Genomic DNA, 22,392 nt, shown 5'->3' on the forward strand with positions numbered 1-22,392 from the left:
TAACCATCCACAAGTTAAGGATTTGTTCAATAGCCCAGGACTATTAAATGCAAAAGCCAGAATTTGAACTCAAGTCTTTTTCATTCCAGGTACAACAATCTACCCACTGTGCCAATATATGATTTAAAATCTTATTATTCAGTTCAAATTAATCAATTTTACAAAAAATACATGATACTTTAGGTATAACTACCTGTTCATATGTGTGAAAAATGGAAATGTATTAATGGTGACATTGACAGAATTTGCCAACTTAATATGCATATTTTATATGGACCCCAGAATAACAATCACAATATTAGTTGCCTTTGGTCTAGGATTAAAGGGGTCATAGACCTATTGTCCTCTGTTTGGCAAACTGCCATCTGCTATATTGTATTCAGTCCTGGATGGTACTTCATAGAAAAGACATTGTGAACTAGAGAAAATATTGGAAAATACAAACATGATAATAAAGGGTCTTAATGTCTGTCTATATGGAGAAACTATAAATATTTAGCTTGGAGAAAAAAAGTGTTTGGAGATAGAAAGGTGGGGAGGGCATAAGAGATGTCTTAACACATGAGAAAGCTTTCTTATGAAGATTAATTATCCCTTCATTGATTGATCAATAATAACTGAAATTCATCTAATGTTTTAAAGTTCACAAAGTGATTACCTACATCATCTCTTCTTTGAACATACCTCAGTATATTATATAGGTACAAGTATATACATTTTATAAACTACTTAACTGAGACTTAAAGAGATGGAGAGATTTGTCTCTGGTTGCACAGCCAATAAATATCTGAGACAGAATTTAGGTTTGTTCTTGTTGATTCTAAGTACAGCTTTCTATCCTTTATATTCAAGGGTCCTCAAACTTTTAAAATAGGGGGCCAGTTCACTGTCTCTCAGACTGTTAGAGGGCTATAGTAAAAACAAAAACCTTGTTTTGTGGGCCTTTAAATAAAGAAACATCATAGCCCTGGGTGAGGGGGATAAATGTCCTCAGCTGCCGCATCTGGCCCGCAGACCTTAGTTTGAGGACCCTTACAGTTTATATCCTACACATAATACAAATTCTGCTAACAGAATAAGACAATAGGGGAATCAGGATGGGATTACTATTCCTTTGAATCTTAAATAAGCTTTGTAAGAAATTGGTGCCATGAGCTTGAGCATCACTTCTTAGTCAGTGCCCAGTAAATGAGGTGTTAAAATAATTCTTGCTGCTTATCTAATAGAATTATGCTAAATCATTACTTATTACTTATTCCTAGAATTCCTGCCATGTAATCATGGCATCACAAAGGCCCTGAAATTCCAAGTTTTCATATCTCGTGGAAAGGTATAGAATCGACTTGCTTGTTGGTTAAAAATGGCCTGCCCAATTGAAGTTCAACAGGCATTCATCCTTTCTTCCCTTGTGACCTTCTTAAGTGGACTGGTCATTTTATTCATTGGCAGACTAGTGAGGATTATCTCAACAAAATGTCATTTCTTCAAGGTAAGAGAGAATTTAGAGTAACTTAATTATTTACTTGGGTATCTCAATCAGGAGGAAAAGATCAAAGAGATTTGGCATTAATTTATGTTGTGGAAAAAAATTTAATCTTGTGAATTAAGCAGAACATGGGTTTTGCCATGATCCCTCAACATTATGACCGATAAAAGAAAAGTTCTTTTCTTATTTTTGAATGCCCGGTGAGATTTTCAGGTTGAGGATGAATGTTTTCAGAAGTAGAAACAGTTACATCTTTTTAATGTTTGTGACAAGGGAAGAATGTTAGATGCTGTGGAAAGGAGGCCTTAAACCAGTTCATATGATCTTATACTACCCTACATTTCATCCTTGTTGATGACATTGACTAACTTTCAGGTATCTCTTGTACCTTCCTCAAAGGTTTCAGCACTCAATAATTTTCTTCATCTACCTCTCATTGTTCTTTGGAAATTTGGTATTAAGAGTGGTGATCCTTCTAGTAGTCTACCTTCAGAGTTTTTGAACCTCCTCAACTCTTAGGACCTCTAACTCAAGTCCATTATAGCCACATATCAGTATGATTGATTTATCTTATAAATCTATCTTATATACAAGCTATATCTAGCTTATCATTAGCTCTAATAAAACTCTTTAAGCAAAATGTTCTTTCCTTCCACTTCTCACACTTCTTCCTTCACATTAAAGTCACTCACTATTATCATTCTCCAGATAGTGCTTTTGATTTTCCTATTCTTGCTCTTGCTGCCTGCATCTAAACTAGGAGTCAAATTATGTATTATAAACCATTTCTATAATTCAATTACATGGCATTACCATTTCCTTTTTCTTTGCTTATATCTCTTACTGAAAGATAACATTTCTTCCAATTGCCTTAATTTTGGTATTCTCCAAGATTTTGTATTTGACCTACCTTTCTTATTTCATAAAAATCTTCTCCACTTTAATAACTTTATATATCATTTCAATAATAATTCCCTTTCTTTCCTCATAATTTTGTCCTAAATCACAAATTGCATATTGGGTATTTCACACTGAGCATCCTAGAGACATAATCATCTCAAGGTGTCTTACATTAAATCCATTATCTTTCTTCCAAAGGCCCAACTCCATAATCTCCTGATAATCTCCTGTTTCAATTGAAGGTCTATCATTTTGATTAGTCTCATAGGCTTTGAACCTTAGCATTATCCTGGACTCTTCATTCTCCCTCACTTCACATATCCAATCAGTTGACAAATATTGTCATTGCAGGCCCCACAAAATTTTTTATCTCTGACTCTGAATCTCTACAAAAGTAATCATAACCTTAGATCAGGTCCTAATAATCCCTCATCTTGATTACTGTATCAGTCTTTGAATGGATCCCTCTGCTTTAAGCTTCTCTTCATTCTAATCCATATCATGTCTTATTGTCAATGGGACTTCCTTGAGTCTTAAACAAAGTTCTAACCATGCTGCTTCTCTACTCAATTAACACTATAAATACCTCTTTTAAGTTATTCCCTATCTTTCCCCAAACCTATCTTCCTCAGATCAGTTAAACTGACCTACTTGATTCTAGAATTCATTTTGCCATCTCCTTCTTCCATAACCCTATACCTAGAATGCATTCCTTCCTCATCTTTACTCCAAAAATCCTTTTTTTATTCTTCAAATACCATGTCTTTCATGAAGCCATTTTTCATCCCCACAAATGCTAAATGATTGTAGCATCCCTCCAAGTCTCCAGCTACCTTATTTTTAGTTTTATATATATATATATATATATATATATATATATATAATATATATATATATATATATATATGTATATATATACACATATATGTGCATGTATGTGTATTTATATATATTATATCTGTATTACATATATATCCATATAGATAGATATATAATAAACATAACATATACCTGTATGTCCATATAATTGTATATTATTATGTACATATGATGTGTATATTCATATGTGAATATATAGATATACAAGCACATGAACATATATTATATATCTAGAAAGAGATTATGTACTTATCTCCCCTATTACTTGTATGAAATGATTTTCTTCCTCATTAGGATATAAGCTCCTTATGAGAAGGACTTATTTTTCTTCTTATATTTATATGTTCATTGCCTAGCATAGCACCTGGCATATGATAGACAGTCAATAAATAAAATGCTTGTTGATTGATTTACTTCTCTATGGATGCCTCTCAAATCGACATGGAGGATATAGATCTGAGAGCCACATGTAGAATCAATCCTATTTATATCTGGAGATGCTCCAGCCTCATGTCTCTGACTGCCAACTAAAGTTCTGCACCTGGATCTCCTGTTGGAATATCAGATTCATGATATCCAAATTAAGAAGTCATCTTGTTTTCCCTCCATACATTCAGTCCTTCTGATTTCTCTATGATTATTAGTAGCACCATCCTTCACTTAGTCAAGCAGGCTCACAATCTCACTGTGTTTTTTACTCTTCCCCTTCATGTGATGAATCATCAACAAGTTTGGCAAATTCTGTTTTGGTAACAATTTTTCCATATGTGCTTGCCTTTCTGTTTCCACAGTTACTACCCAGATCAAGGGATTCATTACCTCATGGCAAAAGATAGCTATGATCTTCTAACTTGCTCTTACCTTGAATCGCTTTTTCCTGTAAATCTGCCTTTACACATTATTCTATTGTACTGATCTGATTATGTGGGATCTTGGCTCTAAATACTTCAGTGGTTCCCTGGCATATACCAAAGAAACTCCAAATTCCTTAGCCTGGTATTCAAGGCTATCAATCTATTTTTTTTTTCATTTTCCTTTAGCATCTGTTACTCCATCCTTTCATTCTATACTGAGAAAACTGGACTATTTAGCATTGGTTATAGATATCCAATATTAGTCCTAGATTCTTTAATTTGTTCCATTTCCCCCCAGTTCCTGGACTGCCCATTCCTTCTTCCTTCTCTGTAAAAAAACAACAACAACAAAAAAAAAAAAAAAAAAAAAAAAACAAGACTTCAAGAAATCTTTACTAATATGGCCAGTAAGAAAGTCTCTTTTCTTTCTCAGGGACAGTTAGTTGGCACAGCGGACAAAACTCAAATTAGATCAAATGTTTTGTGACCCTAGGCAAATCATTCGACATTTTTGCTCCCATTTCTTCAACTGTAAAATGGGGATTAAAATATCATCAACCTCATAGGATTATTGTGAAAACCAAATGAAACTGTATTTTCAAAGTATTTAGTGCAGTGCCTGGCATATAGTAAGCACTATACAAATGCTAGTTATTATTATTGTTGTTGTTATTGTGATTGTTCTTCTAGCATCCTCTTAATATAATCTAACTTGGATTATATTTATATTAAATGTATTTAATTATTGAAAATTGTATACTATTGTGTATTTGTACTTGTTTTATTTCACTCCGCTTAAATCTGAGTTTGAAGAAGGCATGAGATTTTTCCTAACTAAAGAGTTTTGTAGTAGAAAAAATACTCTGGTTATAGAACCAGAGTTCTATGCTTAATCACAAATACACAAAACTCACATGAATATAAAATTAATAATACATGTATCAATACTATTTTCATGTTCTTTCATGCCTTTCAGATAAGGGCCCCGAAGATTAAAAGAGGGTCTATGATAATGATCATGATGAGAAAAAGATGTAGCAATGAAGTACCTTTATTCCTAAGAGCTCAAGAGAAATAGAAGTTTAAGTATCATAATGTGCCAGGTTTACTTCTAGTGAACAGACATTAAATTAAACCTTTTAAGAATTTATTAAACACAAAGGACAATATAAGGTATAAGGTAGAACACTAGGCATTAGAAATACAAAGAGAAAATGAGAATCAGCCTATATCCTTAGGGATTCACACCCATATTAATTGACTTAAACATATATTACCTCCAACCCCTACATGATAAATAGCTATATTTATATATAGATATATGATATATAGAAATACAGAGATATGGAAAAATACAGATGAGATAGGAAAATAAAGATATAGACATAAGGATAGGGATAGAGACAGAAAGAAATTGGTTTATTAGTTAGTTGGTTGTTGTTCATAGTTCTCAAAAAGTACCAAAATGACATCACTATGTTGACTTTACAATGTGTTTAACTCTGGCTGATCAGACCAATAGCAGCTTAGAAGGCTCTATCACAGATGCAGCACAAATAGTCATGTGCACATTTTAGAGTGGGAAGATCTCTAAATTTGTGCCTCGCATTTCTTTTGAATTATTTTGCTCATAAAACTCCTTTGATACTGGCAATCATGAAGACTTGTGGGAAATTATGGCAAAAATTAGTTGTCTGGAGAAGTTCATCAGTGTTGTACATCAGTTTCATGACATGTTTGCATGGGTTCTGAATAATAGATGATGCTCTTGTACTTTCTCAGTCACCAAAGGAATAAAATAATTATATGTTATGATAGACTCATACATATTTCTGTATTCATGTTTTGTGTATACCCACACATATATGCATATGCTTATGTATATGTAGGTATGTACATATGTGCATATGTATGTGTGTGTGTGTGTATTTGTATATATATATATATACAGGCAAGTGCATCTAGGTGGCAGAGTAAAGAGACTGCTGGGCCTAAAGTCCAGAGGATATGTTTCCAGAGATGATCAATGGATTCTTTCAATGACTATTTCACACTCTGTTTCTAGAATATTGGGGCAGTTTTCCTTGATGGTCTCTTAAAGAATGCTATCCAGGTACCTTCTTTTGGTCATGACTTTCAAGTACACAAATATTTTTTAAATTGTTTCTTCTGGGCTATTTTCCACATGTTTTTCACATTTTCTTCCATTTTTTTATTTTAAAAAAATGTAACCTGACTGATTCTTCATATCTCATACAGTCATCAACTTCCATTTGGCCCATTCTAATTTTTAATGTGTGATTTTTTTCAGTTTGCTTTTGAATCTCTTTTCCCATTTAGTTAATTCTACTTTTAAAGGTGTTATTTTCTTCAGTGGAATTTTTTTTTTGCTTTTGGCCAATTGTATATTTAAGGAATTGTCTTCCTTTTCTAAGTTATTGACTCTCTCTTGAATACCTCTCATTTATTTTCTAATGTTTTTCTTCTGCCTCTCTTATTTACCTTTTAAAGTCTTTTATGTTTATTTCTAAGAAGTCTCTTTGGGCTTGAGACCAATTCACATCACTCTTTGAAATTACTTCTATGGACATTTTGTCCTTGTCTGAATCAGTGTTTTGGTCTTTCTTGTCATCATAATAGCTTTCTAGGGTCAAGGATTTTTTTTTTTCTGTTTATTACTTATTTCCTTTCCTTTCTTCTGGTCCTCTTTTTATTTTTAAGGATGCGCTCTGATCCTGGAGCAAAGGGGCCATTGTCCCAAGAATCCTGTGCAGTTCTGAGCCTTGACTTAGAGCACAGCAGCTTTTTGTGTTTGCAGGGTGTAGCTTTATCTGCTTTCTTTCTGGTAACAGCCTTGGTTCCCAGAGTTTGCCTTCTAAATTGGGATTGGGAACTGCCCCACTGGTATTCTTAGCTACTGAACCAGGACCAAGATTCTCAGTTGCTCATTTACTGTGATTAAGACCCTCTTACTGCTTTTTCCAGAGTCTATCTGATCAGGCTGAATCCCCTTTTCATGCCAGTGAGACTGACCTTTCTTGAAGTATTTTTTTCCAATTTGTCTTGAACTAGAGAGTCCTATTATAGTGGAAGGGAAGAAATTTTAAAAAGGTAGGGGAAGGATTCAGACAGAAGGGAGAGCATAAAATCCTCAGAATCATATGTAGAAAGGCAGAAATAGTAAATGCACCATTTTCAGATGATGATGCAATAAGAATAACATGTAATAAAAAAAACAGGGAAAAATAGAACAAAAATTGATTGGAAGCTAAATAATCTAATCCTAAAGAAAGAGTGGGTGAAACAACAAATCACAGACACAATCAATAGTTTCATCCTAGAGAATGACAATAATGAGACAACATACCAAAATTTATGGGATGCAGCCAAAGCAGTTTTTAGGGGTAGTTTTACATCTCTAGATGCTTACTTGTATAAAATAGAGAAAAAAAAGAAAAATGAATTGAGCATGCAACTAAAAAAACTAGAAAAAGAACAAATAACACCCCTCCCCAAATAAAATATGAAATTTAAAATTCTGAAAATAAATGAGATCAATAAAATTGAATGTAAAAGAACTATTGAACTAATAAAAATAAGAGCTGCTATTATGAAAAAACAAAAATATATAAATAGTTAATTTGATCAGAAAAAGGAAAGAAGAAAATCAAATTGTTAATATCAAAAATGAAAAGTATGGACTTTCTACCAATGAAGAGGAAATTGGAGCAATAATTAGGAACTATTTTGCCCAACTGTATGCCAATAAATATAATAATCTAAGTGAAATGGATGAATATTTAAAAAAATATAGATTGCTCAGATTAAGAGAAAAGGAAAAAATTACTTAAATACCCCGATTTTAGGGGAAAAAATTGAACAAGGTATTAATCAATTCTCTTAAGAAAAAATCTCCAGAGTCAGATGGATTTACAAGTGAATTCTATCAAACATTTAAAGAACAATTAATTCCAATGTAATATAAACTCTGGAAAAATATGGAAAGAAGGAATTCTGCCAAATTCTTTTTATGACACAGACATGGTACTGATACCTAAACCAAGTAGGGTCAAAACAAAGAAAGAAAATTGTATACCAATTTCCCTAATGAATATTGATGTAAAAAAATCTCAAATAGAATATAAGCAAAGAGATGACAGCAAGTTATCCCCAGGATAATATAACATGACCAAGTAGGTTTTATACCAAGAATGCAGGGCTGGTTCAATGTTAGGAAAACTGTTAGCATAATTGACTATATTAATAACCAAACTAACAATAACAATATGATTATCTCAATAGATGCTGAAAAATCATTTGATAAAATCCAACATCCATTCCTATTAAAAACACTATAGATTATAGGAATAAATAGTTTTTTCCTTAAAATGATCAATAGCACCAATTTAAAGCCATCAGTCATTCCCCAATAAGATCAGGGGTGGAACAAGGTTGCCCCACTATCACCATCACTATTCAATATTGTATTAAAAATCTTAGCTTTGGTAATAAGAGAAGAAAAAGAAATTAAAAGAATTAGAATAAAGAGTAAATTATCACTCTTTGCAGATGATATGATAGTATGCTTAGAGAATCCTAGAGAATCAACTAAAAAAAAAAACTAAAAACAATTTACAACTTTAGCACAGTTGCAGGATACAAAATAAATTCACATTAATCATCAGCATTTTTATATATCACCAAAAAAATTCAGCATTAAGAGATACAAAGAGAAATTCCATTTAAAATAACTGTGGATAATGTAAAATATTTTAGCATCTAACTGTCAAAGCAAAGTCAAGAACTATATGAATGGAATTACAAAACACTTTTGACACAAATAAAGTCATATCTAATCTCTTGGAAAATCTTAAATGCTCATGGGTAGAATGAGCTAATATAATTTTAAAAATGATGATACTACCTAAATTCATCTATTCATTTAGTGCCATACTAATCAAACTCCCAAGAAATTACTTCACAAAAAGCTAGAAAAAATAATAACAAAATTCATCTGGAAGAACAAAAGGTCAAGAATTTCAAGGGAATTAATGAAACAAAACACAAATGAAGGTGGCCTAGCTGTACCTGATCTAAAACGATATTATAAAGCAGCGGTCACCAAAACCATTTGGTACTGGCTAAGAAATAGAATAGTTGATCAGTGGAATAGGTTAGGCTTAGAGGACAAAATGGTCAATGACTATAGGAATCTAGGTCAAATGACTATAGGATAAACCTAAAGATCCTAGCTTTTGCAATAAAAACTCACTAATTGACAAAAATTGCTGGGAAACTTGGAAATTAGTATGGCAGAAACTAGGTATTGATCCATTCCTAAAATCCTATACCAAGATAAGATTGAAATGGGTTCACGATTTTGACATATAAGTAAATTAGAAGACCAAAAGATAGATTACCTCTCAGATCTGTGGAGAAGGAAAGAATTTGTTGCCAAAGAAGAACTGGAGTACTATGGAATGCAAAATGGATAATTTGGATTATATTAAGTTAAAAAGTTTTTGTACAAACAAAATCAATGCAGACAAATTTAGAAGGGAAGCAATAAACTGGGAGACATTTTACATTCAAGGGTTGTGATAAAGGCTTCATTTCTAAAATATATAGAAAATTAACTCAAATTTATAAGAATGCAAGCCATTCTCCAATTGATAAATAGTTAAAGGATATAAACAATTCTCAGATGAAATTGTAATCATGTATAGTCATATGAAAAGGTGTCCTAGATCAGTATTGATCAAAAAAATGCAAATTAAGACAACTCTGAGGTATCACTACACACCTCTCAGATTGGCTAAAATGAGAAGAAAAGATAATGTTGAATGTTGGAGAGGATGTGGGAAAACTGGGGCATTAATAACATTCTTGGTGCAGTTGTGAACTGACTCAACCATTTTAGAGGGCAATTTGGAACTATGTCCAAAGGATTATCAAGCTGTGCATATCTTTGATCCAGGAATTCAGCTATTCAATCTGTATCCCAAAGATTTCATTAAAAATATAAAGGACTCATATATACCAAAATGTTGTTAGAGTCACATAGCTAATCCAAGATCTGATTTGAACTCAGCAAGATTTCCTGACACCAAGTGAGTCATTCTATCCACTGCCATTTAACATTAGCCATTTAGGACAATTTCTCTAGGGGAACAATTGTGAAAGCAGAAGAAAGACTATGTTTAGGCAAAAACCCATAATTTGAGATTGCAGCAAACAACACTGTCAATAATAGTTGGTACATTTTTGCTAAGTGTTAAGGATACAAAAAAAGATAAAAGAAACTCTATGGTCTCAAGACATTCGTGGTCCAAGGTGGGAGAAAATATGAAAAAGCTAGGATTTTAAGTGAGATTTGAAAAAAGTCAGGGAAGCTGGGAGGCAATGTCAAATACAAAGAGGGAGAGAATTCTAGGAAGCGCAGGGTCAGACAGTAAGTGAAAATACCTTGTTTTGAGAGATTGAACACACAGTAAGAGAAACCGCAAAAAGGATATTTATTAAGATTAATTTTTTTCTGTATGCTTTTATTTATATATGTATCATCCCCCTTTGCTCTTCATATAATAAAAAGGTATCTTATAAGAAAGAAATTCCTAACAATTACAACATTAAAGAGTGGAATGGGATGCCTTGGGAGGTCTTCAGGGAGAGAGAAGAAGAGAATATGCATTTATTAATCACCTATTATGTACCAGGCACTGTGCTGAGGACTTTATAAATATTTACTCATTTGATCCTCACAACAACTCTGGGAGGTAGGTACTCTTATTATCTCCATTTTATAGTTGGGGAAATTTAAATGCCTTTCCCAGGATCCTGGAGCTAATAAGTGTGTGAGAGGATAGATTTGAACTTGTCTTCCTGATTCTAGGACCTGTGTTTTATTCACTATGCCACCTAATTTATTAAAAAGTGACTTCTCAGGCATGTAAATAGGATTTCTATTATAAGAATAGGTTGGAGAAAGCGATTGCTAAGACCTCTTAATTTTCACATGCAAAAATATATATTTGTCACTGGGTGTCTACTATTTTCAAGGCCACTGTAATGAATATAGATGATATAGAATACAGATCAAATTCGGTAGAGTAGTTAAAAACTGTGAACTTAAGGAGTCATAATTTTAGATAATAAGAATATAGTTTACGGGCACTTCTTTGCCTTGTAAAGCTAAGGCATTTCCCAGGGGTCAAGAGAACAATAGTCCCTCCCTAGCAAAATCCATCTCTCCAGTTTCCTCCTTTTCTCTTTCTTTTTCTCTCTCTCTGTCTTTGTCTGTCTGTCTGTCTGTCTGTCTCTCTCTCTCTCTCTGTCCCTCTTTCTCTCTCTGTCTCTCTCTGTCTCTGTCTCTGTCTCTGTCTGTGTGTGTGTGTGTGTGTGTGTGTGTGTGTGTGTGCGGGCGTTTGCGTGCATGTGACTTCTTTTTCTCTGGGCTTCCTAAAACAAGAGATTCTTTATTTAACATTTTATTTTCCCCCAATTTCATGTAAAAACAATTTAATATTCATTTTTAAAAATTTGAATTCCAAAGTTTTCCTTCCTCAGTATCTGCTACATTATGAAGGCAAGCACTTAGACATGGATTATATATGTATAATCATGCAAATCATATTTCCATGTTAATCATGTTATTGAAAGAAAACATAGACTCCCCATTCCCCCCAAAAAAGTTCAGTGAAAACAAATATGTTAATCTGTATTCAGACATCATAATTTCTTTCTGTGGGAATAAATATTTGTCATAATAAATCCTTCAGAGCAATCTTGGATCACTGTATAGTTGAGAATATCATCTTACAATATTGCAATTACTTTGTACACAGTATATTTCACTTTGTATCAAATTGATTAAAATTTTCCAGGTTTTCCTGAGAGAATCCTGCTTATCCTTTCTAATGGCACAATGACACTTTCTCACAAGTACATACCACAATTTGTTTAGTCATTCCCTGAATGATAGGCATCCCCTTAATTTTCTAATTCTTTTTATATATATAGATACTTTTCCTTTTTTGTCTTTCTTCTCTTTTTGGAATCAAAATAATGACATACTAAGTAAAAAGGATATTCCTGATTTTATAGCTCTTTAGGGATAGTTCAAAATTGCTCTACAGATGGAATATTATTGTTCTGTAAGAAATGACCAGCAGGATGAATACAGAGAGGCTTGGAGACCATATACACTCGAGTATAAGCTGACCTGCATATAAGCCGAGGCCCCTAATTTTAACCCAAAAATCTGGGAAAACTTATTATATCAGTAGGTTTAGATAGTGCAACGATGCCCGCAGAGAAGGAAAGTGGGTGCCGGAATACGTATGTAGAGTGGTTGCCAGCATTAGTATACAGTCCGGTTACCGACTGTGATACTACAGGAACAGCCACATCACTGTAGCAACAGCCGGCCCTGTAGTATCACAATCAGCACTCGCGCTGTATACTACACAGCAGTGGGGCATTCAAAGGGATATTTACACATGTTTTATCTAGTGACTCGAGTATAAGCCGAGGAAGGGATTTTCTGCCCAAAAATTGGGCAGAAAAACTCAGCTTATACTCGAGTATATATGGTACATGAACTGATGCTAAGTGAAATGAGCAGAACCAGGAGATCATTATACACTTCGACAACAATATTGCATGAGGATGTATTCTGATGGAAGTGGATTTCTTTGACATAGAGACCTAACTGAGTTTCAATTGATAAATGATGGACAGAAGCAGCTACACCCAAAGAAGGAACACTAGGGAAACTAATGTGAACTATCTGCATCTTTGTTTTTCTTCCCAGGTTATTTTTACCTTGAATCCAATTCTCCCTGTGCAACAAGAGAACTGTTCGGTTCTGCATACATATATTGTATCTAGGATATACTGCAACTTTAACATATATAGGACTGCTTGCCATCTAGGGGAGGGGGTGGAAGGAGGGAGGGGAAAAATCGGAACAGAAGTGAGTGCAAGGGATAATGTTGTAAAAAAAAAAAATTACCCTGGCATGGATTCTGTCAATATAAAGTTATTATTAAATAAAATAAAATTTTAAAAAATTGCTCTGCAGGTTGGTTAAATAAATCAGTTCACAACTCCAACAATGCATTAATGTCTCAACTTTCCCTTATTCCCACGTCCCATTTTCCACATTTGTCATTTTTCTTTTCTGTCCTATTAACGAATCTAATAGTTATGAGGTATTACCTCAGAATTATTTTAATTTGAATTTCTCCAGTCTATAGTGATTTAGAGCTTTCTATCATATGGTTATAGAAAATTTTGATTACTTCATCTGAAATCTGTTTATATCTTTTGATCATTGATCAATTGAGAAATATTTTTTATTTTAAAAAATGATTCAGTTTTCTATGTATTTGAGCAATAATGCCTTTATCAGAGAAAATTGCTTCAATTTTTTTTTTTTTGCAATCACAACTGCACAATAGCACAAATGCTAAATTGCTAAAAATCTTACTTTTGGCTATTCTTCCCCTGCCCTTTCTTCTATCATCCCCCCCCCCCAATCCTTTCTCTTCCTTCTTTCTTTGCCTACTTTCTTGTACAGTAAGATATACCTATATGCCCAAAAAGGTATGTATGTTTTTCACTCTTTGAGCCAATTCTGATGAGAGCAAGGTTTATTCACATACTGACTCACTTCCCTCCTCTTCCCCTCTAGTAAGCTTTTCCTTACCTCTTACATATGAGATAATGTATCCTATTCTGCCTCTGCTTTTCTCTTTAAGTATATTCCTCTTTCTTATCCCTTAATATTATTCCTTCTAATTGACCTAATAATGAGAAAGTTTTTATGAGATATCCTTCTCATGTAGGAATGTAAAGTTTAAACTTATTAATTCCTTTATGATTTTCCTTTCCTCTTTACTGTTTTATGGCTTTTCTTCTCTTATATTTGAAAGACATTTTTTTTTTAAATTCAGCTTTGTTCTTTTCACCAAGAATGCTTGAAAGTTCTCTATTTCATTGAATTTCCATTTTTCCCCTTAAGAATTATGCTCATTTTTCTAGGTAAGTGATTCTTGGTTGCAAACCTAGCTTTTTTGCTCTTTGGAATATCATATTCCAAGTCTTATGGGCCTTTAATGTAGAAACTGTTAAATCTTCTATTATCATGACTCTGACTCCACTATATTTGAATTGTTTTTTTTCTAGATAGTTGTAATATTTTCTCCTTTACTTGGGAGTTCCAGAATTCAGCTATAATATATTTGGGAGTTTTCATCTAGATATTTCTCTCAGGAGCAGATCAACTGATTCTTTCCATTTCTATTTTACCCACTGGTTTCTAGAACATTAGGGAAGTTTTTCTTTTTTTATTATAGCTTTTTATTTACAAGATATATGCATGGATAATTTTTCAGAATTGCCAGTTACAAAACCTTTTGTTCCAATTTTTCCCCTCCTTATCCCCACCCCCTCCTTCAGATGGCAGGCTGACCAATACATGTTAAATATGTTAAAGTATAAGTTAAATACAATATATGTATACATATGCATATAGTTATTTTGCTGTACAAAAAAAAATCAGACTTTGAAATAATGTACAATTAACCTGTGAAGGAAATCAAAAATGCAGGTGGACAAAAATAGAGAGATTGAGAATTCTATGTAGTGTTTCATAGTCATCTCCCAGAGTTCTTTCTCTGGGTGTAGCTGGTTCAATTCATTACTGCTACATTGGAACTGATTTGGTTCATCTCATTGCTGAGGATGGCCAGGTCCATCAGAATTGATCATCATATAGTATTATTGTTGAAGTGTATAATGATCTCCTGGTCCAGCTCATTTCACTCAGCATCAGTTCATGTAAGTCACTCCAGGCCTTTCTGAAATCATGCTGTTGGTCATTTCTTACAGAACAGTAATATTCCATAATATTATATACTACAATTTACTCAGCCATTCTCCAATTGATGAGCATCCTCTCAGTTTCTAGTTTCTGGCCACTACAAAGAGGGCTGTAGGGCAGTTTTTCTTGTTAATTTCTTGAAAAATGATGTCTAAAAATAACTGTTTGGACATGTATACTAATATTGTATTTAATTTATACTTTAACATATTTAACATGTATTGGTCAACATGCCATCTGGGGAAAGGGATGGGGGGAAAGGGGAAAAATTGGAACAACAGGTTTGGCAATTGTCAATGCTGTAAAATTACCCATGCATATAACTTGTAAATAAAAAGCTATAATAAAAAAAAAGAAAGAAAAATAATGTCTAGCATCTTTTTTGATCATGACTTTAAGGCAGTCCAATAATTCTTAAGTTATCTCTCTTGGATCTATTTTCCAGAGCACTTGTTTTTATATCGAGATATTGTACATTGTATTCTATTTTTTCAGTCTTTTGGTTCTTTTGTCTGTTGATGCATTATAAAGTCATTAGTTTCTACTTGCCCAATTCTAACTTTTAAGAGATTATTTTTGGACTTCTGGCCAAGATGGCAGAGAGGAGGCACACAGCTATGTAACCTCCGCGTTTTTCTCTCATTATCCATTTCATTACAAGCCTCTGAATTAATGCTTGACTGAAAAAAAACCTACAATTAGTTACCAAGAGAAGCCATCCTTGAGATTCGTCAGGAAAAGTCTGTTTTTGATCGAGGGCTGGGACGGGTTTATATTGGAAGCAGGCTGTGGGCAGACAGGCAGCAGCAGCAAGAGCCTAGCAGAGAGGAGAGGGAGTGGGGCATGATTGCAGCAGTCTCTGCGGGGAGAGCTTTGCTACAGGACTGGATACTTTGCTCCGGCAGCAAGACAGCAGCCCAGCAGAGAAGCTAAAAACACCAGGGGTGAAGAATACAACCCCAAACAGCTGGAGTCTCTTGGGACCTGGCCACCCCTCCCCCACAGTGTCTCAGCACGCTCTGGGATCTCAGAGTGCAGACGCAGCACAGTCGGGCTAGTGCCTCGCTGCTTCCCCCGCAGTCTGTAGAGGAAGCTCGGTAACACCACCCAGCCCCTCCCCCAAAGAAAGCAGCCTCCATTCAAGGGTTTCTTCTTCTGTTTCTTTGCTAGTTTGTCTTTGATTATAGACCGAATGAGCAAGAAACTGAAGAGGACTTTAACCCTTGACAGCTTCTATATAGATACAGAGCAGACTCTAAATCCTGAGGAGACTAAAAACAGACAGTCTCCAGGTGAATCCCCAAAGGAGGAGATCATCTGTTCCTCAGCACAGATGAATCTCATAGAGGAAATTTAAAAGGCTCTCACAAGGGAGCTAGAAGAAAAATGGGAAAAGGAAAGGGAGGCTTGGCAAAAGAGCCTGGAGAAGTCATCCCACTCAGTTAAAGAGAGAGTGGATAAAGAAATAAAATCCTTGAAAAATAGGATTAGTGAACTGGAAACAGAAAACAGCTCTCTAAAAAAACAAAATTGGCAAAATGGAAAAAAATTCCATAGAACAAAAGAACTCAATGGGACAATTAGAAAAAGATTTTTAAAAAGTGAGTGAAGAAAATACTTCACTGAAAATCAGGGTCGAGCAAATGGAATTGAATGACTCGAGGAGACAAGAAGAATCAGTCAAGCAAATCCAAAAAAATCAAACAATGGAAAAGAATGTGAAATACCTTCTGGGGAAGACAACAGACCTGGAAAACAGATCCAGGAGAGACAATCTGAGAATCATCGGACTCCCAGAAAAGCATGATGAAAAAAAGAGCCTGGACATTATTTTCCAAGAAATTATCAAAGAGAACTGCCCAGAAGTCATAGAAACAGAGGGTTAAATAGACATTGAAAGAATTCATCGATCTCCTACTGAAAGGGATCCTAAAATCAAAACACCAAGGAATATAGTGGCCAAATGCCAGAACCCTCAGACGAAGGAAAAAATACTGCAAGCAGCTAGAAAAATCCAATTCAAATATCGAGGAGCCACAATAAGAATCATCCAGGATCTAGCAGCATCCACATTAAAGGATCGAAGGGCTTGGAATATGATATTCCGAAAGGCTAAAGAACTTGGTATGCAACCAAAAATAACTTACCCAGCTAGAATGAGCATCTTTTTCCAGGGAAGAAGATGGACATTCAACGAAGTAAGCGAATTTCACCTATTTTTGATGAAAAAGCCAGAACTTAACAAAAAGTTTGATCTACAAATACAGAACTCAAGAGAAATCTAAAAAAGGTAAAGATTAATCTTGGGAACTATATTTCAGCTATATAGATGTATAAAGAATACATGTACATCTTGTTCTAGAAACTGATGTGGAAAGGACATTGTACCAGAAAAAGGGTAAAGTGGGGGTAGTACATCTCATGAAGAGGCATAGGAAACCTATTATATCTGAGAGAAAGAATGGAGGGGGATGAATATAGAAACACACCTGAAGCGGAGAGATACATGCAGGATAAAGGTAAAAGGTTGGAGCAAAACCTACTATGCTTCAGGTGAAGTCAAAAAAGCAGGGGTAGCCATCCTGATCTCAGATCAAGCTAAAGCAAAAATTGATCTAATCAAAAGAGATGAGGAAGGGCACTATATCTTGCTAAAGGGTAGAATGAATAATGAAGCAGTATATATATTAAACATATATGCACCAAGTGGTGTAGCATCTAAATTCTTAAAAGAGAAATTAAGAGAGCTGCAAGAAGAAGTAGACAGCAAAACTATAATAGTGGGAGATCTCAACTTGCACTCTCAGAATTAGATAAATCAAACCACAAAATAAATAAGAAAGAAGTCAAAGAGATAAATAGAATACTAGAAAAATTAGATATGATAGATCTCTGGAGAAAATGTAATGGGGACAGAAAGGAATACACCTTCTTTTCAGCAGTTCATGGAACTTATACAAAAATTGACCATATATTAGGACATAAAAACCTCAAACTCAAATGCAGTAAGGCAGAAATAGTAAATGCATCCTTTTTAGACCATGATGCATTGAAAATTACATTCAACAAAAAGCCAGGGGAAAGTAGACCAAAAAATAATTGGAAACTAAATAATCTCATACTAAAGAATGATTGGGTGAAACAGCAAATTATAGACATAATTAATAACTTCATCCAAGAAAACGATAATAATGAGACATCATACCAAAATGTATGGGATGCAGCCAAAGCGGTAATAAGGGGAAATCTCATATCTCTAGAGGCCTATTTGTATAAAATAGAGAAAGAGAAGGTCAATGAATTGGGTTTGCAATTAAAAATGCTAGAAAAGGAACAAATTAAAAACCCCAGTCAAACACTAAACTTGAAATTCTAAAAGTAAAAGGTGAGATCAATAAAATTGAAAGTAAAAAAACTATTGAATTGATTAATAAAACTAAGAGTTGGTTCTATGAAAAAACCAACAAAATAGACAAACCCTTAGTAAATCTGATTAAAAAAAGGAAAGAGGAAAATCAAATTGTTAGTCTTAAAAATGAAAAGGGAGAACTCACCACTAACGAAGAGGAAATTAGAGCAATAATTAGGAGTTACTTTGCCCAACTTTACGCCAATAAATTCGACAACTTAAATGAAATAGAAGAATACCTCCAAAAATATAGCTTGCCTAACTTAATAGAGGAAGAAGTAAATATCCTAAACACTCTCATCTCAGAAAAAGAAATAGAATAAACTATCAATCAACTCCCTAAGAAAAAATCCCCAGGACCAGATGGATTTACATGTGAATTCTATCAAAAATTTAAAGATCAATTAACTCCAATGCTAAATAAACTATTTGAAAAAATAGGGATTGAAAGAGTCCTACCAAACTCCTTTTATGACACAGACATGGTACTGATACCTAAACCAGGTAGGCTGAAAACAGAGAAAGAAAATTATAGACCAATCTCCCAAATGAATATTGATGCTAAAATCTTAAATAAAATATTAGCAAAAAGATTACAGAAAATCATCCCCAGGATAATACACTATGACCAAGTAGGATTTATACCAGGAATGCAGGGCTGGTTCAATATTAGGAAAACTATTAACATAATTGACTATATCAATAACCAACCAAACAAAAACCTCATCTCAATAGATGCAGAAAAAGCATTTGATAAAATCCAACAGCCATTCCTAATAAAAACACTTGAGAGCATAGGAATAAAAGGACTTTTCCTTAAAATAGTCAGGACCATATATTTAAAACCTTCAGTAAGCATCATATGCAATGGGGAAAAACTGGAACCTTTCCCAGTAAGATCTGGAATGAAGCAAGGTTGCCCACTATCACCATTATTATTCAATATTGTATTAGAAACACTAGCCTCTGCAATTAGAGTCGAGAAAGAGATTAAAGGAATTAGAGTAGGCAATGAGGAAACCAAACTATCATTCTTTGCAGATGATATGATGGTATACCTAGAGAACCCCAAAGATTCTACTAAAAAGCTATTAGAAATAATTCACAATTTTAGCAAAGTAGCTGGATACAAAATAAATCCCCATAAATCCTCAGCATTTTTATACATCACCAACAAAATCCAAGAGCAAGAGATACAAAGAGAAATTCCATTCAAAATAACTGTTGATAGCATAAAATATTTGGGAATCTACCTACCAAAGGATAGTCAGGAATTGTTTGAGCAAAATTACAAAAATTTTCCACACAAATAAAGTCAGACTAAAATAATTGGAAAAATATTAAGTGCTCTTGGATAGGCCGAGCGAATATAATAAAGATGACAATACTCCCTAAACTAATTTATTTATTTAGTACTATACCAATCAGACTTCCAAGAAAATATTTTAATGATCTAGAAAAAATAACAACAAAATTCACATGGAACAATAAAAAGTCAAGAATCTCAAGGGAATTAATGAAAAAAAAATCAAATGAAGGTGGTCTAGCTGTACCTGATCTAAAATTATATTATAAAGCAGCAGTCACCAAAACCATTTGGTATTGGCTAAGAAATAAATTAGTTGATCAGTGGAAAAGGTTAGGTTCACAAGACAGAATAGTCAACTATAGCAATCTAGTGTTTGACAAACCCAAAGATTCTAACTTTTGGGATAAGAATTCATTATTTGATAAAAACTGCTGGGATAACTGAAAATTAGTATGGCAGAAATTAGGCAAGGACCCACATTTAACACCATATACCAAGATAAGATCAAAATGGGTCCATGAACTAGGCATAAAGAACGAGATTATAAATAAATTAGAGGAACATAGGATAGTTTATCTCTCAGACTTGTGGAGGAGAAAGAAATTTGTGACCAAAGATGAACTAGAGACTATTACTGATCACAAAATAGAAAATTTTGATTATATCAAAATTGTACAAACAGAACGAATGCAAACAAGATTAGAACGGAAGCAACAAACTGGGAAAACATCTTTACAGTTAAAGGTTCTGATAAAGGCCTCATTTCCAATATATATAGAGAACTGACTCTATAAGAAACCAAGCCATTCTCCAATTGATAAATGGTCAAAGGATATGAACAGACAATTTTCAGATGATGAAATTGAAACTATTACCACTCATATGAAAGAGTGTTCCAAATCATTATTGATCAGAGAAATGCAAATTAAGACAACTCTGAGATACCACTACACACCTGTCAGATTGGCTAAGATGACAGGAAAAAATAATGATGAATGTTGGAGGGGATGCGGGAAAACTGGGACACTGATGCATTGTTGGTGGAGTTGTGAATGAACCCAACCATTCTGGAGAGCAATCTGGAATTATGCCCAAAAAGTTATCAAAGTGTGCATACCCTTTGATCCAGCAGTGTTTCTATTGGGCTTATACCCCAAAGTATTTTTTAATACTAAAGAAGGGAAAGGGACCTGTATGTGCCAAAATGTTTGTGGTAGCCCTGTTTGTAGTGGCTAGAAACTGGAAATTGAATGGATGCCCATCAATTGGAGAATGGCTGGGTAAATTGTGGTATATGAATGTTATGGAATATTATTGCTCTGTAAGGAATGACCAGCAGGATGAATACAGAGAGGCTTGGAGAGACCTACATGAACTGATGCTAAGTGAAATGAGCAGAACCAGGAGATCATTATACACTTCGACAATGATATTGTATGAGGATGTATTCTGATGAAAGTGGATTTCTTTGACAAAGAGACCTAACTGAGTTTCAATGGATAAATGATGGACAGAAACAGCTACACCCAAAGAAAGAACACTGGGAAACAAATATGAACTATTTGCATTTTTGATTTTCTTCCCGGGTTATTTTTACCTTCTGAATCCAATTCTCCCTGTGCAACAAAAGAACTGTTTGGTTCTGCAAACATATGTTGTATCTAGGATATACTGCAACATATCTAACATATATAGGACTGCTTGCCATCTTGGGGAGGGGGTGGAGGGAGGGAGGGGAAAAATTAAAACATAAGCAAGTGCAAGGGATAATGTAAAAAATTACCCTGGCATGGATTCTGTCAATATAAAGTTATTATTAAATAAAATAAATTTTTTTTTTTAAAAAGAGAGAGATTATTTTCTTCAGTGAGCTTTTGTATTTCCTTCTCTGTTTGGCTAATGCTTTTTTAAGGAGTATTTTCTCTTCAGTGAATTTTTGTGCCTTCTTCTCCTCCACCCAATTTGGCCAATTCAATTTGTCAAAAATTGTTCTCCTCATAGGCTTTTTCGTAAATACTTTGCCATTTGGCCTATCGTGTTCACTAAGGTGTTTATTTTCTTCAGTATTTTTATGTCTCCTTTACCAAACTGTAGACTCTTTTTTAAGACTTTCTTGCATCATTTTACTTTCTCTTCCTAATTGTCTATGTTTTTTAATTGACTTTCAAAATCCTTTTTTGAGTTTTTCCAGGACCTGAGACCAATTCATATTTTTTCACTCAGACTTTGGATATTGGAACTTTGGTTGTGTTTTCTTCTTCTTAGTATGTATTTTGCTCTTCCTTATCACTATAGTAACTTTTTATGATTTCATATTTTTCCTGTTTTTTGCTCATTTTTCCAGGTTATTACTTGACTTTTAACTTTTTTGTTAAAGTATAGCTCTGTTTCTAGGATAGAGAGTGTCCTGATCCAAACTTCAGGAGTTTTGTGCAGCTCTTTTCAGAGACACTTTTTGGGACTTGAAAGTTTTCATTTCTTCCATGGTGGTATGATCTAAAGGGAGGTGTATTTACTGCTCTCCTGGCCTCTGCTCAAGTATGTGAGTGGTGATGAGCACTCTTTTCTGCTCTTTAATTTTTATGAGAGTCCCTGCTCCACTGAAGCTGCAAATGTTCTATAACGTTCTAATCATCTGCTCAATCCTTTTACCATCCATGGGCTGAGAGT

General features: G+C 34.0%; 1 protein-coding gene across 1 annotated transcript in view; it reads left to right on the forward strand.

The window, feature by feature from the left end:
* The first annotated feature begins 1,360 nt into the window (after positions 1 to 1,360).
* KCNU1 (potassium calcium-activated channel subfamily U member 1) overlaps positions 1,361 to 22,392 on the forward strand; it is a 268,697-nt gene continuing 247,665 nt past the window's right edge. The window contains 1 exon segment of the mRNA XM_051975505.1: positions 1,361 to 1,489. Coding sequence (XP_051831465.1) covers positions 1,361 to 1,489 — 129 coding nt within the window.

This window comes from Antechinus flavipes, chromosome 2 (genome assembly GCF_016432865.1).
Source record: "Antechinus flavipes isolate AdamAnt ecotype Samford, QLD, Australia chromosome 2, AdamAnt_v2, whole genome shotgun sequence".
NCBI lineage: Eukaryota > Metazoa > Chordata > Mammalia > Dasyuromorphia > Dasyuridae > Antechinus > Antechinus flavipes.